This window comes from Megalobrama amblycephala, linkage group LG11 (assembly GCF_018812025.1).
Source record: "Megalobrama amblycephala isolate DHTTF-2021 linkage group LG11, ASM1881202v1, whole genome shotgun sequence".
Lineage (NCBI taxonomy): Eukaryota > Metazoa > Chordata > Actinopteri > Cypriniformes > Xenocyprididae > Megalobrama > Megalobrama amblycephala.
In genome coordinates, this window is record NC_063054.1 from 37936849 (window position 1) to 37963880 (window position 27032).

At 32.1% G+C, this 27032-nt stretch overlaps 1 protein-coding gene across 2 annotated transcripts; it reads right to left on the reverse strand.

Moving 5' to 3' along the window:
• Positions 1-2367: 2367 nt before the first annotated feature.
• mettl24 (methyltransferase like 24) lies at positions 2368-27032 on the reverse strand. 2 transcript variants are annotated; one of them, XM_048207926.1, is made up of 6 exons: positions 26673-27032; positions 23523-23814; positions 18081-18179; positions 16690-16823; positions 10345-10570; positions 2368-3274 (listed from the first exon to the last, which is right to left on the reverse strand). In XM_048207926.1, the coding sequence occupies exons 2-6, from the start codon at positions 23763-23765 to the stop codon at positions 2951-2953; spliced, it is 1026 nt and encodes a 341-aa protein (XP_048063883.1). In that variant the 5' UTR covers positions 23766-23814; positions 26673-27032; the 3' UTR covers positions 2368-2950. The 2 variants fall into 2 exon arrangements, with proteins under 2 accessions (XP_048063883.1, XP_048063882.1); XM_048207925.1 differs by having other exon boundaries at positions 23523-23811; positions 26673-27031.

Sequence of the window (27032 nt, forward strand, 5' to 3'; positions counted from 1 at the left end):
AAAAATTTTGATTTTTAATTGTATTAAAAGGGCAGCTATAAAAAAAGCCAGTGTTGAGCAGCAAACAGGTATTTGAAGCTGCTGGTGTCTCTGGAGTCTCAAGAAGCTCTCCATGCAGGCTGGCAGTTGTGCGTAAAGATGCATTTCAGCCACTCCAAACCAAACCTCACAAAGAGAAACATTAACAGTGGGTTTAGAAATACATGAAGACTCATTTTTAAATAGTTTTATTCACTGACTAATGCCGTACTACAATGGATGGTCTAAATGGATGGATTTCTGGATGGTTGGTGAATGGCCACCACGTTCCAACAAGACTGCGACGTCAGCAAGGAGCTGGTGGGTGATGATTTCGGCTGGAATACTGGGAAGTGAGATGGAGGGTATTAAAATTACTTTTGCAAGATATGTGGAGCTTATAACTGGCCATTTTCAGCTATGGTATAAAAAGGAGGATAGTGCATAGTACAATGCACTATTCTACAATGCACTATGCACTATCCCATGCTGCAAATAAAACACCACAGCAATAAAACTGTTTGAAAATGTATTTCTACACCCACTGTAAATGTTTCTCTTTGTTAGGTTTGGTTAGTGGTGTCTAAAATGCATCTTTATGCACAACTGCCAGCCTTCATGGAGAGCTTCTTGAGACTCCAGAGACACCAGCAGCTTCAAATACCTGTTTGCTGCTCAACACTGGCTTTTTTTATAGCTGCCCTTTTAATACAATTAATTTTTTTGACAGGAACTTTCATTAATAAGCCTTTATCTGACCGAGTTCTGCTGTGCTCTAAATCACTCACAAATCTTATGATAATTTGATAATCTCCATTCAGTTTCACACAATATTAGTTGTTTTCATGCCTTTTGCACAACATTGCACCATTTCATGCTTTTCATCTTCAGAAAGATCTTTCTTCCTCCCCATATTGCATGAGAACTGTGACTTGCTTAATAATGTGGAACAACTTCTTAGTAGGGTTTCCATAGATCTGGCAAATTATTTTGTCTGAGACTGATACCAGTTATCTAAAAAGACATGGATAAATAAACAAACAAACATTTTCTTAGAAAAACTAAAATCTGAATGTTTATTGTACTGAAATCTTACTGATATGTCAATTGCATAATAATTTGGAACACAGTGTATATTTTATTCCATACTGAAAAATTTCTGCATTTCCCAAAAGCATCGTAAGCCTGAGTAGATCACTGGCGCCAATGATTTCTATAATCTACTTATGCTTTTGGGAAACGCAAATTTCACTCGATATTTGTGTTTAGTAGAGTATTGATAGTCGAGCGTTTGCATCATGGGTACTAGTGGTGCATTAATGTTTGATCAAAATGGAACATTTAAATCAATTTTGCAGTACAAAAAAGGACATAATTGTATTTTTATTATATTTGTAGTACAAAAAATATATAATTAGATGCATAATAATTTAATAAAAATATACTTGTAATAAAATGTAAACATGTACGTGTGTGTGTAAATATATATATTAAAATGACAAATTATAAAATCCAAAAAAATGAGAAAATGATTCAAATCAGCAGTGTGCTGTCAAAATAAAAGTTCGGCACATTGGCCAAACAGGAAAAACTTACAGGCAGATGCTGATAATTAATATATATATATATATATATATATATATATATATATATATATATATCGACCGATATATCGGTCAACCCCTAAAATAAATAAATATATATATATATATATATATATATATATATATATATAAAAAATCACATATCGGCCAATATATCGTTCAACCCCTAAAATATATATATATATATATATATATATATATATATATATATATATATATATATATATATATATATATATATATATATATAAAAAAATATCAAATATCGGTCAACCCCTAAAATATATATTAAAAAAATCAAATAACGGCCGATATATCGGTCAACCCCTAAAATATATATATAATATCGGTCGACCACTAATAAATGTGTGTGGATATATATTATAGTCAAACCAAAAATTATTCATTTTTTATTTTTTATTATTTTCATTTTTTATGTATTTTTACTAGTGGGTGCAGGACATTTATGTAAGTGAGAATAGCAAAATAAAGTAAACTGTGACATATTATACCCAAAAATTCTTCATACAGTGGACTACCAGAAAAATTGATAACATTTGCGCCAAAAAAGTATTCAGACACTTTGACCTGACCATGTTTTGCTTAAGTGTTGTCTGACATAATTAAGATTAATGTTTTCTGACACAGTTTAACTCTGAGATCTTGTCATATTTTATTACCATTTTTTTAAACTATAGTGAATAAACTGAATTAATGAATGAAATGTTCAAGGTGTCTGAATACATTTTGGTTTGACTAAATATATATATTTACACACATACACACTGCTGATCTGATTTTAAATACAATTAAATAAATTTAATTACAATTTATGTAATTTTAATATATATTATATAATTATATATTTTGTGCTACCATGATACTTTGATATGTACTATAACCATGTTCATATACTGCAATATTACATGGTACATGCCCTTAAAACAGTAGTATTACCATGGTACCATGTCGCAATATGAGTAAAGTGTTACCATAGTACTGATTCATGTCGGTTCATGATCTCTTGATGATTTCACTTTGTGTTTTTCTCTTTTTCTTCAGTTGAGTCCCATTAAATTATAACTTTTGTTTGTTTGTTTGCTTTTCCCCTATTGTTATGATTGTTTGTTGTCAGAAGAGATGGTATCTTGAGTAAAATTCAAAGCAAACTATGTGACATCATGTGCAATATGCACATTTGCTATGACCTAAGTCATGATTGACAGAGTTTACTGGGAGTTTTACATCTTTAATCGTGTCTCCCATAATCGCACACTGTTGAGAATGTCGCACTAATCAACCCAGGACATAAGTGTTTCTGTTCCTGATCATCCTTGCGGCACAAACTGAGTGTTCACCCATCCCAGGACGAAGGAGCTGCTGGTGTTCCGCAGGTTTCTGTGCAGGAACAGGCGTGGTTTGGTCGGGTCGCTGTAGCTGTGATAGAGGCGGAAGTGAGCGCGCTCTAACTCCCTGAGCAGGCTGAACCAATAGCGGACCACCGAGGGCTCGTCTCCGCCCACCTCAAACCCCGCCCAGTGCAGGTGCAGCTCCAGCAGCAGCAGGCCGATGGAGTCCAGCACCTGCTCCAGAATCAGGTTCTCCAGAATCTTCCACTCGGCGCTTTCCAGGTCCACCTTCAGGACATCCACCTGAGAGGAGCGTTTGTTATTACTGACGCGGAAGTGACATCATTAACAGTTTTCTGAATCAAACTGACTAGGATCTTGTTCTCTATAGGTGCTGTATGTTTACATATTCTGTATTTATATGGATTTACATATTTTCCAAACTGACCCATGTGAATTGTCTAAATCTAAGGGAAGTGTGTCAAACATCTTATCAGATTTGTCATAAGAATCGTTTATTCATTAATAAAGAAAGTCTTTTACACCAAAATAAAAGCTCTAACATTGAAAAGCAAAGAAATGAAGACAGAAATCGGCTATTGTAAATTTACTGTTTTTTGTCAAATATTATTACTATAATTAAATGTTCAGTTTTTACTTTGCAGTACAATAGTATTTAATTTTTTGCAACAGTAATATTGAACTGATTTATAAATAAATGAATAATATTCTGAATAATAATTTTAATAATTATAATTAAACACTATTTTTTACTTTATCGTACAATAGTATTATTGCAATATCAAAATGTATTGATTATTATTTATGGATTTTAATTTAAATTTGTATTATTATTAAATTCTCATTATTTACAGTACAATTGTAATATTGTAATAGCAATATTTCTTTATTAATTTGAATTTTATAATAAAATATTCTGAATAATAATAATAGTGATTGTTCATATTATTATTATTATTAAATGCTAATTTTTACTTTACAGTACAATAGTATTATTGCAATAGTAATTTTTCTTAAATTATTTAATTTTTATCATTTAAATTATTATTATTAAATGCTCATTTTTTACTTTACCATACAATAGTATTATTGAAATAGCAGTATTTATTGATAATTTATGGATTTTAATTTTTATAATTTAAATAACTACAACATATTCTGAATAATAATAAATTATTATTATTATTATTACAAATATTGTTATTATTAAATGTTCATTATTTACAGTACAATAGTAATATTGCAATACCAATATTTCTTAATTGATTTTAACTTCATAATAAAATATTCTGAATAATAATAGTAATTTTTATTATTATTAAATGCTCATTTTTACTTTACAGAACAATAGTATTATTGAAATAGTAATATTCTTTAACTGAATTGATTTTTATAATTTTAATAAACACTATTCTAAATAATAATTTTAATAATTATTAAATGCTCATTTTTGTACTTTTCCATACAATAGTACTGTTGCAATAGCATTATTAATTGATAATTTATATTTATTGATTATTAGTTATGGATTTTAATTTTTATAATTTATTTTTTTTAATATTCTGAATAATAATTACTTATATTATATTATATTATTTAATAATAATAATTATATTATATATTATAACAATTATTAAATGCTAATTTTACTTTACAGTACAAAAGTATTATTGCAATAGTAATATTTATTGATGTATTTTTTATAATAAATTAATAAAATATTCTACTTAATAACAATAAATAATAATAATAATAATTTTTACAGAATTTTCTGGAAATCTGAAGGAATACAGCCATCAGCAAGCAAAACGGTACATTCACAACTCCTCATGACTTCTCTCGGCTCGTTACTTTTCCTCTCAAACCATGATTAATAGTTCAAGCTGCTGTGTGTGTCCTCAGTTTCTCCGGGAGGAAGAACTGCTGGAGTGCATCTGATAATCAAAGACACATTTGAAAGACTTCATTAGTGATTTCTAATGGCTTTTGGTCTCTTTCCACGATCGTAAGGGCTGCTGGGAAGGCAGTTTATTATGAGGAGCGTTTAAGGCAAGAATCACTAAAACTGTCGCCAAATATTAAAGTTCAGCATGAACATCGTCCTGCAACTCTTAATCTGCGTAATCTGACAGATGTGTTATGGGTAAATGTATAGTTTTTAATTAACTGTAATCTCACAAACAGGTGTTTCACACATTTCTGCCTCCGTTTCTTAAAAGATATAAACACAACACACACGCTTCCTCCTTAAAGCCATAGTTCACCTAAAAATTAGCATTTGTCAAAATTTTCTCATCCTCATGTCTCAACTGCATAACAACACCCTAGCAACCATCCCATAATACCCTAGCAACCACATAGCAACACCCTAGCAATCACACAGAAAAACCTAGCAACACCCTAGCAACCATCCAGAATATCAATCTGATTTTTCTGATAGACTGTATCGCCTTCAAAACCTTCAAACTTCAAACATTAAAAGTACTTTAAACTGAAAACCTTCCAACTTCAAGCCTTTAAAACTTGTGCTTCTGTGTTCCTCAGAGTGAATAACAGCATTGCAAGTGTTTGTTCCTTTAAGGAGGACGAGGGAAAGTAGGACGCTCTATTGAGGACGAGCTGGTGAAGGTGGGCAGTGCAGAAGACTGACCTGAATTACTGCACACAAACCCACGAGAGATGAAACCAGCAGACCTGCAGCGCGTCCGTCAGAGACTCACGTCAACCTCTCGTTCGCTTTCTAGAGATTTCTCTCTTGCGTTTGACCCAGAAAGAGTCTCGTCTCTTTCTTAAACTTGAGGACTTTTTAAAATTAATATTAACTGTCTTTAAACTATGAAGACATTTAGTTTAAGCTAGTGCTGTCCAATCGATTATTCGTGATTAGTGCTGTCAAATCGATTATTCGCGATAAATCGCATCTAATATTAACTTTTTAAACTATGAAGACATTTAGTTTAAACTAGTGCTGTCAAATCGATTATTCGCTGTCAAATCAATTAATCACGATTAATCGCATCTAATATTAAACTATGAAGACATTTAGTTTAAGCTAGTTCTGTCAGATTATTTGTGATAAATCACATCTAATATTAACTGTTTTTAAAACATTAAAAAAATTGTTTAAACTAGTGCTGTCAAATCGATTAATCGCGATTAATCACATCTAATATTAAACTATGAAGACATTTAGTTTAAACTAGTGCTGTCAAATCGATTATTCGCGTTAAATCGCATCTAATATTAACTTTTTAAACCGTGAAGACATTTAGTTTAAACTAGTGCTGTCAAATCGATTAATCGTGATTAATCACATCTAATATATAATTGTTTTAAACTATGAAGACATTTAGTTTAACCTAGTTGTCAAATCGATTAATCTTGTTCAATCGCATCTAATATTTAAGTCTGTTTTTAAACATGAAGACCTTTAGTTTAATCTAGTACTGTCAAATTGATTAATCGTGATTAAACGCATCTAATATTAATTGTTTTTTCAACCGTGTAGACATTGTTTAAGTTAGTGCTGTCAAATCGATTAATCGCAATTAATTGCATCTAATATTAACTGTTTTTAAACTATGAAAACGTTTAGTTTAAACTAGCGCTGTCAAATCGATTATTCACGATTAATCACACCTAATATTAATTGTTTTAAACTATGGAGACACTTTGTTTAAACTAGTGCTGTCAAATCAATAAATTGCATCTAATATTACCTGTTTTTAAACAATGAAGATGTTTAATTTAAACTAGTGCTGTCAAATCGATTAATCGCGTCTAATATTAACTTTTTTAACCATGAAGACATTTAGTTTAAACTCCGTAACTCCATTTGAGCTTGATTTTGTTAAAATGTTAATAATATAAAGACACATGCAAGTATCTGACCATATATAAAACCACAATATACCGAGTCTTTTCTATTTCCTGAAAAGTAGCGTGTTTGGAGATACAAGGTTTCGTCCCGACAGTGATCACATGTTTCATCACACATGACAGATGTATTTGTTGAGCGCTGTCATTCCTCTTAGACTCGACACTAGAGCATCAAATCAAACCCTTCATGTGCAGGACATCAGCAGTGTTCTAGCTCTATAAACTAACGCGCCGGCGCTCTCAGCATCAGCTCCTGTAGTTAATGTGGTAAAGGGGAACATCAGCGATGAATCATCAGGTTCTTCAGCACTCAGAGTTCATCTACTGTACGCTGACTCATCATTTATTCAAACCATCTTTCCTCTCCACGGCCAGATAATGATGTTTGAGCGCGAATACAAAATTGAGTTCTGAAAAGGTCAGATTCACTTGAGTTCAAGAAGCAAATCATGCTTGCGGCTTCACTTCAATTTTAATGTTCAAACTAAATTTCTTTAAATAGATGGATAATATTCATTTAAAAAGTCCTAAAGTTTGTTCAGGCTCCATTTATTTAAATATTTTGGAATATTTTAAGTAGTTGCAAGTTCATAAACACTTTGTAAACATTATAAATAAGCTTAATGTAAATTTCAGGCCCAACTTCATGCTCAACTTCAAAACAAGATTTAGGCCTAAATGTCATAGTCATAGCCATACAGCAATGCATTCTGAAAAATGCATTTTTAAAATTTGATTATTTAACCCCTTAATCCCTGAGGGTATTTTCAAGGTTTTTTTCTGAGTTACACACAAAAAACTTTTTAAATTATTAAATTTAAAAAAATAAATTTGGACATTCTCATGTTAAAAAACTGCAAATAAACAGGGCGGGGAAAAAGTGGAAAAAAGGGAAAATGTACATATCTTTCTAATTTAAAATAGAATATCTCATGAAGAAAATAAGGTAGTGGGTTAACTTTTTTGGTGTTGTTCCTCTATATGTGAGCTGTATCTGGATCAAATTTGGTGGTGATCACATAAAGAAATCAAAAGTTACAGCATTTGGAACAAAGGTAGGCATTTTTAATTTTTAAAATGACATGCACAAAATAATGACTCATAACTCTAAATCTCTAGCCAGGAAGAGTCAAAATGTTGGTATTGTTTGAAAGAAAACTTTTTACATTTTTAAATAAATAAATAAAATTTGGACATTCTCATGCTGAGAAACTGGTGATAAAGACAAAAAAGAAAAGTTTGCTCAAGGGGAATTTTATATATATTTCATATTTACATGCAATAACTCAGAGAGGAAATAAGGTAGGAGTACACTTGATGTTCCTCTATGTGTGAGCTGTATCTGGATCAAATTTTGTGGTGCTCGCATAAAGAAATCAAAAGTTACAGCATTTGTAACCAAGGTTGCCTTTTTGTTTATCCATTGGCGCCCCCTAACGGGCATTTTTAAAATCGTTCTTTCACGTAGAGTAACACGTGATCGACGCATGGGATTATGTTGATCTTGGACTCTTTTCAATCGGGAGGATCCACTGTAAGTAATGATGTGCCATTTTCTACAATCTATGCACGTTTCATGAATTTCTAAGCGGAAATGCCACGTGATAGCTACATTTTACGTGTTAGTTAGAATCTGCTGTAAGTAATGATGTCCAATTTTCCACAATCAAAGCATTTTTCATGAAGTTACGAGCCAAAACTTGACATAAATGCCACATCTTGTGGGGCTTTATGTACAAAAACTTGCTCAAGTTTAGTCAAAGCCCAAAGCTTGTTGTATTCTACTCCGTGGGATCTTTCAAAACACGATTATCTGAGCTGTATGATGCTTTTGACACATTGCAGTACAAAACAAAATTCATAAATTATGAAAATTCTTTTCTTTTTTTCAGCAAATAACTCAGCAGTATTTAGGAGTTAATCAAAGTGGCTACATTCATTGTAAAGTTCAGACTCTAAGCTTTCAAATGACAAATGAAAAATGATTTTTTGATGATCAAGGCAGGAGTTTTGAAAAATATGCTTTTTTTTTGTAGCTAGGTGGTGCCCACGAGCTTGTTAAAACTGCTTAATCCAAATTTTATATGCAAATCAAATGAATTAATGTTAAATTTAGGCCTAAATATGTGATGCATTTTATCCTTCATGAGCTGATATGATGGTGTAAATGTGAATTTCAGTATCTTAAAACAATGATTAACTAACTGTAATATAATTTCAGGGTTTAAAACTTTGTTTACTTCAAAATGATAAACAATCAGGTTGGATTTTTCAGAGGTGAAGTAAGTTATTACATTTTAATTAAAGATTATGAACATTTATTAATAACATGCACTGAACCGTTCAAAATAAGACCAGGATCATGTATTAAGAAACTTATTAGAGTCAGTTTTGATGTAAATTGAAAGCCATCATTCATAAGCACGAGTCATAGATCTATAATATCCGCTGTCATAATTACAAGCACATATTTCATTCCTTTATGCTTTCTCTCCATCTCTATTTCTGTTTCTCAGGCAGATGAGAGTGAATCATCCAACACAAAGACGCTCTTGTGTCTCACGCTGCACACAGATGCTCCTGAAAGCAAACGTAAAGCTTCTGCTGTGTTCGCAGTAAATGATGCGTCTCTCTCACACACAATCAATAACCTGTGAGTACCTGTCTGTGGAGCTGCGTTTAGTCACCTGACAGAAATGGACACTATAATTGCTTGTGAGTGTGTGTGTGTTGAATGTCTTTGTGTTCTTTCTTCAAGGACATGGATTTAAAGTGCAAAGACTAAACTTGCTCAGGCAGATGATAGAAAAAATAAGGGTGAAGTTTGAAATATAAATATATGACAGGTGATTAGAAATTCATAATGGAACAGATATGAGTTCTAAACACTTTTTTCATGCTTTTCTTTAAATGTATTTAATTTAGTTATTCATTTTATTGTAATTTCCGATGTATTATCAACCAATTATCACTGAATTGAATAAATAAGAAGCATTTCAAAAAGATCAAACCATAAACAAAAGCATAAAATGTCTTAAGATAAACATTTCATTTATGTATGCATGCAAGTATTTTATTTATGAATTTATTTTCTTTTTTAATCTATTAACCTCTAATTTTATATATATATGATTATTAATAGGAATATTTATTTTTATTATATATTTTTATATTAATTTTCTTCCTTTTTCTTCTTTGTTTTATTTGCCATTGTAGTGAGAAAAATAACTTGATTCAAGATATAATTTCAGATATATTATTATTAATTATATTATAGTAATTAAATAATTTATACACACTCATATATATATACATAATTATTAATAGTAATATATATGTATTTTTTATTATATATTTTATATTAATTTTCTTTGTTTTTTTAATAATTTAGATATTTTATGATCAAAGAAAATAAAAAATACTGAAAGATACTGATAAAGTGTTTGTTGTTGTTCTCTGTGGTGTCTCGTCACCTGTCTGTGGCCGAAGTCGTTGAGGATGGCGGCGAGTTTCTTGGTGCCGCTGTGGAGTCTCTGGGCCGGGACGGCGGGGTTGGGGTCCCTCCAGTCGACGGAGAGCCGGTGGAGCCACATGTGTGCGTCCTGCAGGTGAGCTCCTCTGATGCTGGGGTCGAAGCAGTGAACCTCACAGCCTGAGCCGGCTAACAGCCGCTCCAGACCATCATCCTCCACTCCTAACCTACAGAGAGATAATTAGGAAGCATGGTGTTAGTTTTCACTGCTACGCTGATGATACTCAGCTCTATATTTCCTCGCGCCCTGACGAAACCTACAAATTCACAAAACTAACAGAATGCATAGCTGACATTAAAAACTGGATGACAAGAAATTTCTTATTTTTAAATTCAGAAAAAACTGATATCCTAATCTTTGGACCAAAAACTTCCTCACGAAAAAACCTTGAATACTCTCTAACATTTGACGGGTGCTCCATTAAACCTTCGTCCTCAGTTAGGAACCTGGGTGTGTTCTTTGATACCAATCTTTCATTTGAAAGTCATGTTTCTAGTATCTGTAAAACCGCCTTCTTCCATCTAAAAAATATATCTAAATTACGACATATGCTCTCAATGACAAATGCGGAACAGTTGGTTCATGCATTCATGACCTCAAGACTAGATTACTGTAACGCTCTACTGGGTGGTTGTTCTGCTCGGCTTTTAAACAGACTACAGTTGGTCCAAAATGCGGCAGCTAGAGTTCTTACTAGAACCAGAAAGTATGACCATATTAGCCCAGTTCTGTCAACATTACATTGGCTCCTTATTAAACATCGTATAGATTTCAAAATCTTGCTACTTACTTATAAAGCTCTAAATGGTTTAGCTCCCCAGTACCTAAGTGAGCTCTTAATGCATTATAGTCCTTCACGTTTATTGCGATCTCAGAATTCAGGCCAGTTGATAATACCCAGAATATCAAAATCAACTGAAGGCGGCAGATCCTTTTCCTATTTAGCACCTAAACTCTGGAACAATCTTCCTAGCATTGTTCGGGAAGCAGACACACTCTGTCAGTTTAAATCTAGACTAAAAACACATCTCTTTGCTCTTGCATACACATAACACATTATCAATACATTAACATTTTTCAAATCCGTTAAAGGATTGTTACACTGCAATAATTAGGTCGGCTGGAACCAAGAACATTTCCTATAACACTAGATATACCTGTACATCAGAATAAGAATGGCATCTACGCTAATATCTGTCTCTCTGCTTATCCCGAGGTTTGCCGGGTGCTGGATCCAGGCCGTATCCAGATCAGATGGAGAACCTGTGTCTGGACCTGACTACAATGTAGCCCAGGAGACAATGGGCCTACAGATCCAGTTCTGGCTGCATCTATAATTCAGATTTTTAATCCCCGTATCCGCTTACATATATTTATATATAATCTATTTTTAATCTCTATAATAAAAATGTATAATTCAGATTTTGATCTCCATATCCATTTACATATATTATATATATCTTCCAAGGGGTTTTTTCCCTCCTAGGACTTTTTTCCCAGTGTTAGCACGCTGGGTTTTTCTCCTAGGGGGTTTTTTCCACCCCTGGGAGTCAGCCGACATTGGCTTAATGTAGCACCATCTTGTACCACGCTTGTTTGTACAGCTTATTTTTAACCACTTCCCTTTTTTTCTGTGCTTCTAATATGTAAAGCTGCTTTGAAACAATTACCAATTGTAAAAGCGCTATATAAATAAATTTGACTTGACTTGACTTGACACACACTGAACCACCATCAGAATCTCTCACACTCTCTGTGATTCTGCCACAGCAACGGCTGAATTTTTTATTATTTTTTTTTATTATATATATATATATATATATATATATATATATATATATATATATATATATATATATATATATATATATATATATGGGGATTGATTCAGATGTCCCAAATCGATTTGATTCCGATTCACAAGGTCTCAATTTGATTCAATTTCGATTTCGATTCTCAATTCGATTTTTGATTCAATTCAATGAATTCAATATATTTTCACTGGCCCCACTACAAAAAAGTAATAAATTAATAAAATAGTTATTGTTTTTGTTGTTTTTGACCTGATTCGTCGAAAATCGATTCGTGGCTTTTGAAAATCGATATCGAATCAACCACATTTAAAAAAAAACAATCAAAAAAACAAAAAAACAAAAAAAAAACAAATATATATATATATATATATATATATATACTGTATATATATATAAAACTATAGTAGTAATTTAAGTTTTAGAAATTTTTAAGTTTTAGTATTTTTATTGTTTGTCATTTTTATTAGTTTGTTTATATATATATATATATATATATATATATAAACTAATAAAAATGACAAAAATAATAAAATCACTAACACTTAAAAAATATATAATTATATATATTTTAATATGTTATATGTGTGTGTGTGTGTGTGTGTGTGTATGTGTGTATAACTACAGTATATAACTATAGTAGTGATTTTTAATTTTTATTCATTTTGTGTTTTTGTCATTTTTATTAGTTTATGTTATATATATTTATACATACATACAGTATATATATGTGTGTGTGTATAAATAAATATATATAGAGAGAGAGATATTTGGAATTTTAGTTTTAGTTTATTTTAGTACATCGAATTAAATATATATACACACACAAAATTATATATATATCTTTAATTAATTTTTATATAAATATCTTTGATATAAAAATTTGATATAAATAACTTCAATTAAGGTTTCTCTTGAAATAAAATGACCTCAACACTCCTTACAAATATTTATTACTTGATTTAAAATCTAAAAACATAAATCTATAACATAAATCTGCTTAAAACAAGAATAATTTCAGATATATTATTATTAATTATATTATATTATATTAATAGAATAATCAGAAATATCACTGAATATCAGTTAAAGTTTAAGTAACACATTTTTTTATGGTTTTAGTTAACTATAATAACCTGAAAACCTCTGATGACTAGAGCAAAATGTAAAATTTTATGATAATAATCATAACAAATATGTTTTCCAAATTAATGTAATATGGTTTGATTATACAGCGACTTGACGCATTAATACTCATTGATTTAGACTGTTCAGAAAACAGTTCTAGCATTCAGTGTAGTATATATTCATTTATATAGTATATAATCATTTCAGACAGTATTATAACATCTAATCCAGTTAATCAAGTCATCTCGAAAATAAAGCTACAGGTATTTCCATATATAATCTTTAATTTCTGTAAAAACATCTCAAATTTGGACAATCTGATCAGTACCGGGCTGAAAAGCACAGTATATGCTGGTAGTATATGAGTATGCTTTATGAATTCAGCAGCTATCTTCCACACAGTGTACTGCATATTTTGTGCTCATGTACTCATATTTTATGCATACAGAAAGTTTGCATACTGTGACCAGTATATATACTGTATGTTACAAAAAGAACAAGAGTAGTAGGTTGCATGCAATTGTGAACATATATCTGTATGTATTTGATGTGCATAATGACTGTTTTATCAGCTTTTATCAGAGTGTGTTTTAGCTGGAGGAGGATCCGCTCTGAAATGAGCCGAACGCCATGGCAGCGCTGCAGGGGTCAAACGTGCTCGAGATCCGCTCGCGTTCGTCATGAATGATTCATTTCGCCTGCTGACTGTAATGAGTCTTGAGTTCTGCTCGGAGGCGCTGATGTTCGCGGAGTCTGTTTGCACTGCAGAGGATTCTGGGATCATTTGAGGTGATCTGACAACTTTCTAGGAGTGTTTTGGCTCTTAAATAAACGCCATTATTGGGATCAGGACCAAATTATGAGCCAATTAAAAAGCGTCAGCTAAATGAATCTCACTCAGGGTCATATTTCATTTCAAAATCAAAAGGAAAAAATAATAAATTATATTTTATTAAGAGAATTAAGCCTTTGAACGTCTCTTAATTCATTTCTTTATTTATGTAAAATTTCACTGGGAGTCTGTTTGTTATTATTTACATTTTTATTGAATTATTTTGCTTTTTTCTGTTAAATAAACAGCAATTACTTTCCCAAAAAGTAAATGTGTAATTGTATATAAGGAAATATATATATATATAAGGAAATTAGGCCTTTGTACATCCTTTAAAATAATTGATTTATTTATTGACAAAATTTCACTGGGAATCGGACACTTTTATTTATTTATTTGTTTATTTATTATTATTTTCATTTTTATTTAGTTATTTTGTTTTTTTCTGTTAAATAAATGCCATTTTCTTTCCCAAAAAGTAAATGTGTAAAAGTGAATAAATATCTCAAAAAATATCTAGAACATCTCTGTGTCATATTTTATATTATAAAGAAAATTAAACCTGTGCTTTTATTTATTTATTTTTATGTAAATTTTTATTAAGAAAATTAAGCCTGTGCACATGCTTTAATTAATTGGTTTATTTATTTATTTATTGGCAAAGAATTTCACAGGAAATCAGTCAATTTTATTTATTTGTTTGTTTATTACTTTATTACTAAACGTCATTATTGGGAAAGTAAATGTAAATGAATCACAAAAAAATATCTAGAACATCTTTGGGCCATTTTTCATTTTATAATCGAAAGGAAAAAACAATATTTATACTATAATTAAATTATAAATAATTATATTTTATAAAGGAAATTAATCTTGTGTATGTGCTTTATTTAAGAAAATTAAGCATGTATATGCGCTTTAATTAATTAATTTATTGACAAAATATAAATGAGAATCGGTTCATTTCATTTATTTATTTATTTATTATTTACATTTTTTATTTTTATTCTTTGCATTTTTATATTATTCTCATGATTAAACACAATTTACCCCACAATTCTCATTAGTCAACTATACTGTTGAAATTTTATTTATACATGGTTGTATTTTTTGTTAATTACAGTACACTAATGAGAACTTGAGGAAAAATGTGTTTAATTGTCATGAAAATAATACCACAAGCATCATAATGATCCAGTTTTTCTTTGATTTTGTGTTGAAATATGACTCATTTCTTCATAACATTCTAGAGATGATCTTTGATTTAATATATAAAGTCTGTTTGTGTCAGAGGTGTATAAATGACGTGAGCTGATGAAGTTTGGCTGTATTATGAGGAGAGACGCTGCAGGGCAGGAGTCTGTCAGACCGCGTTTCACATGCATGGATTATAATGCCAGCATTTTAGTTTGCAATGCAACACACACACTCACACACACACACACACAGAATGTTAATGAGCAACAAAACCTGCTGATTTTGCATGTCGAGTGCAGGAAGGATGTACAGCATGAATCCTGACACGACCCTGTGTGTGTTTGTGTGTTCCTGCAGAATCGCACAAGTGTGTACCTGTCAGCCGAAGTGTTTGTACTCAGTTGTGTGCTGACAGATGTTCTGCATGCACAAACACCTCAGATTTCCTTCAGAAAGTGTCAAAAGTTATCCACCTTATTCCTGCAGCCCATGGCGCTTTGCACAAATTATGGGAGTAACTTCTATTAAACCATGTTCGCTCTGTGAACGCAATAAGCATTTTGACTAAAATGACATTATTCTACTCATCCTTCAACCATTGAACATTAAAAGGACATTTAAAAGTGTAAAAGCATCAACAAATTACTGCAACAGATCATGAATAACTTTATTTCCATGCAATATTATGGACAGGTTAAATAACACTTATGTAACATTATGGAATATTTATTTTTTTGTATGTTAATGTTAATGTTGATTTTTTTTTTTTTTTTTTTTAGTGTTAAATATATTGAATCTAATTAGGGTCGAATTGACGATCATACCCAGGATTTTAACATAATAGAGAGGTAAATTTTTTTATTACACTCTTAAAAATGCTGGGTTAAAAACAAACCAAGTTGGGTTGAAAATGGACAAACCCAGAGACTGGGTTGTTTTAACCCAGCAGTTGGGTTAAATGTTGCGTAATTTTATTTAACTAAACTATTGTTCAAAAATTACTGTATTGCTTGCTTAAAACGAACCCAAAATAGGTTGGAAATTAACATTTATTAATAAGTTTAATGAATAATAATCAAATCAAATTAAATTTCTTATTAATAAAGGTTTACCTTTTGATTATTATTGTTGCCTCTAGTAATTATGTGTCTGATTTTTAATTTCCAACCTATTTTGGGTTCATTTTAAGCCAGACATATAGTAATTTTTAAACAATAGTTGAGTTAAATAAAACTACCCAGCAGGTTGGGTCAAAACAATTATGCCAATCGCTGGGTTTGTCCATTTTTAGTGTGTGTGAAGAAGCGACAGACTGACCTGAGAGAATAAACGCGGCAGTGTTTCGACGCGATACGCTCGGCCAGACTGAACCGGCGGTCCAAACACAGAACCCAAGACCCATGATCCTCTCTGTCAAACACGGGCGCAGACTCTGGTCTCTCACAGGACACCTTCAAACACACACCGAAGATCCATCATTCATCACGTCCTGCAGGCGACTGATTTAAAGTGACTCTATTATGCTTTTTCGAATCAATTGTGAAACGAGTCGTCAGTAATTCAGTCTCACTTCCTGCTGAACCTACATAGGTTTGTAACTAATTTGCATAATGGTGTTCATTGGCTGAACAGCGTCTCTTTGCCCCGGCCTCAATCACTGTAGTTGTATCTGAGACTGGAAGAGTTTGGTTCGTGTTGTTCATGTCGAGAAGACGCTGTTTTCTCCTGCCAAAGCAAATCCACTGTGATGAGTTTGATACGTTAAAACCGACGCCATCGTTACTGTTCGAATCACTGTGTGTCTGTGTTATGAACATATTTGTTGGTTTCTTGTTTTTTTTTCTAATTTTATTCTTACTTTAATAAATGTTATTCCTTTCTGACCCTCATCCAACTTATTGTGTCCTTCTTTGTCGTGCCTTGCGAGCCGGCCGTGACAAATGGGGGCTCGTCCGGGATTTGAACTCAAGACCTCTCACATTCTTATACTCAGATATGATAATGAGCGTTTGGTTTCTGACCAATCACAGCAGACTGAGGCCATCTGACTTTTCTGCTGCCAAAGCAAATCCACTGTGATGAGTTTGATACGTTAAAACCGACGCCATCGTTACTGTTCGTATCACTGTGCGTCTGTGTTATGAACCCCGTATGGGTCATATTTGTTGGCTGCTTGTTTTTTTGTTTTTTTTTGCTTGTTTTTTTCTAATTTTATTCTTACTTTAATAAATGTTATTCCTTTTTGACCCTCATCCAACTTGTTGTGTCTGTCTTTGTCGCGGCTTGCGAGCCGGCCGTGACAAATGGGGGCTCGTCCGGGATTTGAACTCAAGACCTCTCGCATTCTGATACTCAGATATGATAATGAGCGTTTGGTTTCTGACAAATCACAGCAGACTGAGGCCATCTGACTTTTCTGCTGCCAAAGCAAATCCACTGTGATGAGTTTGATACGTTAAAACCGATGCCATTGTTACTGTTCGTATCAAGAGCTGAGATTCAGATATGATAATGAGCGTTTGGTTTCTGACCAATCAGAGCAGAGCAGCTCTCAGAAAGGTGTGGCATAGAGTGGCCGAATCTTTGATTGAACCGTTTTAGACTCTGTGAGACATGAGGAGCCTTTAAAACAGCATAATAGAGCACTTTAACTCAGGTATTGAGAACAGTGTTTACATTAAAGCCAGAAGTGAAGCATGAGACTGTACCTGCGGTGTAGAGATGTATCTGAGGAATCGATCGGCTTCCTCCTGTAAGTCGTGTGTCTCTGCGGCCCACGGTTGAAGGTCGATCTTCCATCTACGAATCTACACAAATACACAGAAAACTGCTGAAAACTCCTCAGTGGAGCTTCTTCAGGGTTATAGACCTCAGAAAACTGTCTTTGAGAAATAAATGACCTTGAGTTTTTCTGTCTGAGATTCTGAAAGCTCTTCATCTTATTTTAATCTTTCTGTAAATTTGAAGATTCATCAGTGAAGATCTGGAACAGATAAACTATCGTTTATGACTGTCTGAGAGCTCGAGACTGTGTTTTGTTTTGCTTTATAGTTTTTATAGATATTCTGAATTAGCTGTTTCAGTTTTAGCTTTTTTAATTTTAATACTTTGACTTAAACATTTATTTCAGTTGCTATATTTTGTTTTACGTTTAAGGTTTAATATAACCTAATATTTATAGTTTTTTTTTCAGCTGTATTTCATTCACCAAAAATTATTTTTAGTTGTTTTAGTTTTAGTTAAATATAACAACACTGGTCTTAAAATACTGTATAATTAATTGAACAGATGAACTTTAAATAATTGTATTAGTTTTGTGTAGATTTTTCTTTTTTTTAGATTTTGCTTTTTTCATGTTTCCAGATGCTGGACTAACTTATAAAGAAGCACTAATTTATTGATTTGTTTGTTTATTTAATATTTTTATTTATTAATACTAATAGATTAGTGCTGTCAAATGATTAATCACATCTAACATAAAACTGTGTGTGAGTATATATATATATATACACACACATACATACATACATACATCTGGCAGCACTGTTATCTTTACAAACTTGTGCGTTAGATGCTATTAATCACAAATAATCGATTTGGCAGCACTGTTATCTTTACAAACTTGTGCGTTAGATGCGATTAATCACGAATAATCGATTTGGCAGCACTGTTATATTTACAAACTTTTACGTTAGATGCGATTAATCACAAATCGATTTGGCAGCACTGTTATCTTTACAAACTTGTGCGTTAGATGCGATTCATCGCGAATAATCGATTTGGCAACACTGCCATCTTTACAAACTTTTACGTTAGATGCTATTAATCACAAATAATCGATTTGGCAGCACTGTTATCTTTACAAACTTGTGTGTTAGATGCGATTCATCGCGAATAATCGATTTGGCAACACTGCCATCTTTACAAACTTTTACGTTAGATACGATTAATCGCGAATAATCAATTTGACAGCACGGTTATCTTTACAAACTGTTATGTTAGATGCGATTTATCGTGAATAATCGATTTGGCAGCACTAATATCTGTACAAATGTTTACGTTAGATGCGATTAATTGCAAGTAATCGGTTTGACAGCACTGTTATTTACAAACTTTTATGTTAGATGTGATTAATTGCGATTAAATCGATTTGAGAGCACCATAATATTTAGAAACGTTAGATGCGATTAATTGCGAATAATCGATTTGACAGCACTGTTATTAATTCATTGTTGTGAAAATGTCATGAAATTGTAATGATCTATGCTGCACTAACACAGAAACTCTCAAAGAAATAATTCATTTTAAATAATTTAATAACTTAATTTTAATCTTTATCCAACTGAAACCAAACGTGTTGTCTTGAGAATATTGCTCACAATCATAATCAGTTTATGTCCTCAATATCACTTTTGTATAATCCCTGCCAGTTCCTGGTCATGTGACAGGAAGTGATGTCATTTTGGTGGGAAAACAGTGGCACAAACATCAGTAAGTGTCTATTATCAATATTATCACACATTTGTGATGTTGGTTTGTTTCACTCTAAATCAAACTCTGTCAGAAGTGCTGGTGTATTTCAGAGTTGGAAGGATCACTTATTTCCAGCTTGTTTTACTCTATTTCTATTTTTATTAGTCAGAGAATTCCAGATCCACAGACGCTGTGGCTTTTATTAGAGCTGCATTTTTCCGTCCCTCTTACAAATGTCAAACAAACCCGAGTTCAGCATGAGAACAACATCTTGGTCGTTTCAGAAAACAGTTGCACTGCTTCATCATCATCATCCTCTCGGATTACTTCATACATATTAGTCAATGTTTTCTCTTGTAGTTCTTCTTCTAAATAGAAACAAGAAATGTTGCCTTTGCAGCTGGCTAAAATAAAATAAATTGAGGTTTGTATATATTTTATTTTATTTTTTATTATTTCAGTTCATTTTAAAGTTAAAATAAACTTTAGACAAAAGTTAACTTTATTTCAAGCAGAGTTATTATAGTTAACTAAAACTGAAACTAAAACCATAAAACATTTTTGTTACTTGAAATAAAATAAACGTTAACTGAAATAAAATAAAATATAAACAACTTAACTAAATTTAGTTTAATTTGATGATAAATTTATTTAAAAAAAAATTAAATTAAAAAAAATTTAAAAGACAAAAATATGCAACAAATTGAAATGAAAACGGAAAATATGAAAATAAAAATGGATTTAAAATACTGATAAAAAACATAATAGTATCTCGATTATACTAAAGTAACGCTGATTTCAAGTAATGAAAATGTTTTTTTTTTATGATTTTTGTTTCAGTTAACTATAATAACCCTGCTTGAAATAAAATAAAATAAACATTAACTGAAATATACATACATATATAATTTGTATATTTTTTCAGTTAAAGTTATAGTAATTATGTTGTGTTTTTGTGATTTAATTCTAATTAGTTTTTTAAAAACATAATATATAAAAAAGTCAAAATATCATTAAAAAGTCTCAATTTACTATAGTAATCCCACACAGAACATGTTCTTATAATGTGCTTTTTTATCTGATTTTCAGGGGTCTTAATATTGTTCTAGGACCAACAGAAGACGTGGATCCATGAACGCGTCTCACTTGGCAAAATCTGAACGTGCAGCTCTGTTTTCACAGCTGGATTCAATCAATTCCTGATGTCCTTCCTGCTGCCGCTCTTCAGATTCAGAGCTCGTATTATACAAACACTCGCTGTGAAACATGCAAACACATTCAGCGCTCGTTTACAAACTGCGATTTTTAAATTAAGAGTTTTATATGGTAGAGGAGAAGTGGGACGCCTGAAACATTATCATTAACCCAAATATCTCCAAATATAACAGCGGTTCACTGCCGTCAAACGATTCTTCTGTGTATAAAAGATTATGCAGTTTCATTCTGTGAAGTTTGATCCATCCAGGCCTTATTTGATCAAAAATACAGTAAAAATGTGAAATATTTTACAATGTAAATCAGCTGTTTTCTATGTGAATATATAGTAAAGTGTAATTTATTCCTGTGATCAAAGCTGAATTTTCAGCATCATTACTCCAGTCTTCAGTGTCACATGATCCTTCAGAAATCATTCTAATAAGATCATTTGCAGCTCAAGAAACATTTATCAGTGTTGAAAACAGTCATATTTCTGTGGAAACTGTGATACATTTTATTTTTCAGGATTCTTTGATGAACAGAAAGTTCAAAAGAACACCATTTATTTGAAATAGAAACATTATAAATCTCTTTACTGTCACTTTCGATTAAACTCATCATGTTGCTGAATAAATATGGGCGGTCATATGTTAATGAGCGCATGATTGTAACATTCTACTCATGCATATTCATGTACGAGTCATTTTATCAGTAAATGGTCCAAGTGCACTGAAGGGGATCTTTGTGTGGTGTTAGACCCAAAGGTCAGAGGTCAAGAGCGTGAAAGTCTTCAGAAGAGCATGAATACGCTTTTGTTTAAGAGTGTTTCTGACATGCACAGTCAGCAACATAAACAGGATACCAGGCGAAAATGGAGAACAGAAGTGCGTTTGAGCGTCTGATGGATCCTATTAATCTGTGGAGTAAATTCTGTCTAAAGTTGCTTCGTTCTCCATCATCTGAGAGTCTGATCGTGTTTTCTGTGCATCAGCATGCTGTAACTCTTTCTAGTGTGAATATAGATCAGTGCTTCTCCACTGAGGGGACTCAAGATGACTTAAAATGATTTCAAACAAGCTAATATGTAAGCTGACATTCCCTCAACAATTGCTATTTTATTTTCCGTTCCAAACCTGTTTTTCATCTGTTGAACACAAAAGAATATATGATGAAGAATGTTGGTAACCAAAGAGTTTTGTTTTCCATCAACTTCCATTGTATGGTCGAAATATATCATTTAAGTCAAAACAGAACCAAACGGGGTTCTTGGAAAACCTCATATATATAAATTCATTTTTAAAAATAAGATTTTTAGACCTGGTAGTGTTATGGAATTCAATAAAATCTAAAAAAAATTTTTTTATAATGATCATTATTATTTACTTTTAGTTATGGCATGTTAAATTGCTATTTGTGAGTTAAAATAATTTACAAAAACCCTTTATTTACAAATGACTAAAGTTGTGTAAATTCATCAATAATAAATAGTGCAAACCCTGATGAACTTTCAATAACTCAAAATTATTAGTAGTATTTATTATATAGTAATTATTTTAGTATTTTTTTAATTAATTATTTATAATTATTTAATTGAATTAGTTTAATAATTTATTTATTATTAATTTATTTGAATTCATTGAATTATTTATAATTGTTTTATTTAATCATTTTAATGTAGTGCTACTCCTTGTTTATGTAAATAAAATTTTAATTTAATTATTAATAATTGTTTATTTGATTATTTTAATATAGTGCGACTCAGTTTGTAAATAAAAGTTTAATTTAATTATTTTTAAATATTTTATTGAATTACTTTAATATACCCCTAGTCCTAGGTTATGTAAATAAAAATGTAATTTAATTATTTTTTAATTAATTTAATTATTTATAATTGTTTTTCATTATTTTAATATAGTGCCAGTCCTAGTTTATGTAAATAAAACATCAATTTATTTGAATTAATTATTAATTATTTTATTTTAATATAGTGCCACTCATAGTTTATGTAAATAAAAGTTTAATTTAATTATTTATAATTGTTTTTCTTTTTTTTAATATAGTGCCAGTCCTAGTTTATGTAAATAAAACATCAATTTATTTTAATTAATTAATTAATTAATTATTAATTATTTTATTTTAATATAGTGCCACTCATAGTTTATGTAAATAAAAGTTTAATTTAATTATTTATAAATATTTAATTTAATTATTTTAATATAGTGCCACTCCTAGTTTATGTAAATAAGTTTAACTTATTTTATTTGAATTAATTTAATTATTTATAATTGTTTTATTTAATAATTTTAATATACTGTCATTCCTAGTTTATGTAAATAAAAATGTCTAAAAAATTGACCAACTTTGTCATTACAGCAGAAGTATCAGAAATCTTGTGGCGGGTCCTTGAAGTCAAACAGACAGAGAACTGCTGAGTTTTGAGATCTGAATGCAGTCATTTACATTAATATCAGTTTTCTCACCCGTCTGTGATGTTTCAGCGGCCGGCAGCACGTGGATGCGGCGTCAGCCAAAGGTGTCCTGGTAACGGCCTTCTGATGCCTGCGATTCGGGGTCTGTTTCTGGAGTCGAACCGCCGCCGTCAGACACAAGCCCTTGAGCTCCACGTAGACGTGAGCGCAGACGCACAGCAGAGACAGCAGGAGACTCACGCGCAGCAGGAAACACTTGTTCATCCTCTTCCTGTAGGTACACTGCAGTCTCATCTAACGTCTCGCTCACTTTTCAGTCGTGTGCGTCTCCATCCGGACTCTGCTATACATTTTGTACTGTTAGATATTCATGCTCCTTGAGGTTCACTCACTATTGCATGTGAATTTTACTTGTGGTTTGTGATGCAGCTGCTGTCAGATCTAATACAGTCGACTGCTTCATCTTTTAACAAATGTTTGTTTGCAAACTCTTCATTACACTGGGACTCAGTCAAATGCTCCGAACAAACATATAATCCTCTGACGCGATCTGGGACAGCTTCAGTGATTATAAAAGAAGCGCTCTTTACTTGCATCCTGTGTAATTCAGTCACAATTTGAAAAAGTTTTTGTTTTTCATGAGACTTTTCCTACTTTTCCATATACAATAAGTGCTTCTCTACCCGCCATCTAGTGCTAATTTCATTTTTTTTTTTTTTTTTTTTTTTAAATTATGGATTTTTGTGTGAATGAAGTGAATGAAAACATCCTGCAAAGTTTTAAATCTGAAAGTGGACCGTATATAGTTATTGTCTCTCAAAAGTAAGAGTCGACTCTGAGTCAATTAAACGAGTCGTTTGTAAAACGAATCCCAAGCCGTTTCGTTGTGATGTCACAACAAAACATTAGCAATATTGCCCGCCCACTTATTGCATGTACAGACGGCAGGGAAAATTCTTTTTTTTTAACAATACCACAGCAGTACAATCTTTTGTTGTGTTCCTGTCATTTTACTGACGACTGCTTCTCAAACCTCGGGGAGTTTAACGCAGAATTCACAAAACACTTGGTCTTAAAATATGGATCAATGCCCTGTTTATTTGGACCAGCTTGCTCGTCTAAATCTCATCCTGTAAATATGATTAATAATTGATGTTTATATTTTCTAGCGATCGTTCAAAATTCATAGTTTTGTGTGTTATGCTGCTAACCGGCTAACTCACATTTCTGTAGTTCTGCTCTTCAGATGTGGGTCCAATATTGTCTAAAAATGTGTCTATTAATGCAACTTGGAGTAACGATCAAGGATGGAGCACGACTTTTGTTTACAGAGTGTAATGCATGATCAGCTATTCACCTTTGTGCTCGGCTAACGTGGGAGTTTACAACTTACAAAACATATGTGTATTATTACAGTAGAGTAGAGCTCTATCTGTATTGTAATGGTATGTTAAGATGCTAGTCCACGCCAACTAATGTTAGTTGAAGTATTCTCTCTGTAAACAGTAAACACTCATTCTAATGTCAAACTAAACTAATGATATAGTCATTTTTTACTTTGTTAATAGTTATGAAGAAAAAGTCTGGCCTAAATGTTTATCTTATGTTAGAAGTTTTCAGCTTTGCTTGGCAATCTGATGCACCTACATAAAACATAACAGTGACGCTGCTATCACATAGCAGAAACGTCCTACTCCAGTTGTGATTGCGAATCAGTTTCTGGTCGATCGACTGATTCAGACGTTTCATCGTCAGATTCGGGCTCCAATTGATACGGTAAAATCAATGCCATCTTTTATGTCTGTACTTTGTATACAATGTCTTGCAAATTGATAGCTGTTATCAGTTATGGCAATGGGTAGACCAATCACAAAGGATTGGGCCATCTGACCAATCAGAGGCTCACAGAAAGGAGACTGATTCTTCATGCTTCTAACGAATCATTGAGAACTGAGGTGAAATTAAATGTATGTTATGAGAAAACGAAAGTGTTTTTTGATGCATGCATGTAAACTTGTTGTAGGAGACTCCCAAAACAATATTAAAAAGGCATAATAAGGGCACTTTAAAAAAGCTTTCTGTGTAGAAGTGTTAGTTTTTCTTCATCTTTAACCTTGTAGTTATCATCACATTAAAAATAACATTAAAAATGGATAATATTTAGAGGTTTTAAGTGCTGGAAAAAGTGTGAAAGTGTAAAAAGTCCTTGAACATTGCTTGAATTTCACTCTCAAACGTTTGCACAAACCCTGAAATTAATAATGTAAAAGCATTCAAGTATTTCTACCACAATACCACGTTACTACATTAAATCCATGGGGATTTGTGGGCTGGAGAGCCTTAACTTGTTCGTGGCACAGTGTTTCTCCTGGTTTCAGCACTATTTGATCTGATATCTGTGCTCTAAAGCAGAGGATTCTGCGCTGAATTTGCACTGTTATTAATTTTGCAGCCAATTCAAATGTGGGTGGGGCCTATGGTAACAGTGGGCGGGCCTATGGTGACAGTGGGCAGGGCCTACGGCGCAATGATGTTGAACTTGCAGGATGTTTTAATGGTTCAAAGACCTCTTATATGTCAAAAGACCAAGGCAAATTTAATTTCTCATATCATGACCCCTTTCACGTGTGATAGCGACAAAGAAACACGGAGTAAACTAAAAATGTCAACTTTTTGCATTAATTGTTGCATGATGTGAAGTCTGTGTTTATCAAATCTAGTCAAAACTGTCTTTAGTTTTCATAATGTGAATCTATTTTACACTGATTTATTTGACAAAAAAATCATCTAATATTTGGATTCGATTCCATCAAGATCCAAATAAATAAAATTAGAATAAAGTACTTTTTGTACAGTTTTTCATTCTCTGGATTTACAAAAACAGACATTAACACATGATTATTTCATACTTATAAAGAATTTCTGTTGAATTTCTTTTAAAAATTAAAATATTGTTCACCATTACTGTGATATGAAACTATTAAAACTAAATGGTAACATTTTACAGTAAGGTTTCATTAGTTAACACAGGTTAACTACAAGTTCTAAAGCATTTATTAATCTTATATAATGTTAATTTCAACATTATTACAATCAAAAGTTGTATCTGTTAATATTATATTTATTAACTAACATTAATAAACGCTGTAAAAAGGTATTTCTCATTGTTAGTTAATGCATTATAAACTAATGTGACCTTACTGTAAAGTATTTTGCTCGTAGCGCCCTCCTCTTTCAGCCCGTGCTGCCTGATCTTCTGCTCTTCATGTCTGAGCGTTTGCTTCATTCGCTTCTGTCTTTCTTCTCTGCATTCAGACACTCAGAAAGTCTTCGTATACGGAGTCCAGCGTTGGTAAACATCTTCTCACGCTGCTGCTGCGAGTGTTTGAGGCCAGGAGAAAACTGCAGTCGTCACTCGGAGGTCAGGAACTCCCTCTTTAGACCGCGCCTCTCTTCATAAACACACACACATGTTTCCAGAGCCTCTCTCCACCCGTATGCTCCTGGACAGCTGAAGCTCTGTAACTCTAGACAAAGACACACACTCTCTCCGCCCCTCAG

Excerpts from the sequence above, each read along its gene's own strand:
- mettl24 (XM_048207926.1), bottom strand. The coding sequence starts at position 23,765 with ATGAGACTGCAGTGTACCTACAGGAAGAGGATGAACAAGTGTTTCCTG. Across the intron at positions 10,571-16,689 it reads TGCCGCGTTTATTCTCTCAG|GTTAGGAGTGGAGGATGATG; the intron begins GTCAGTCTGTCG and ends ATCTCTCTGTAG. Across the intron at positions 3,275-10,344 it reads ACGACTTCGGCCACAGACAG|GTGGATGTCCTGAAGGTGGA; the intron begins GTGACGAGACAC and ends CGCTCCTCTCAG.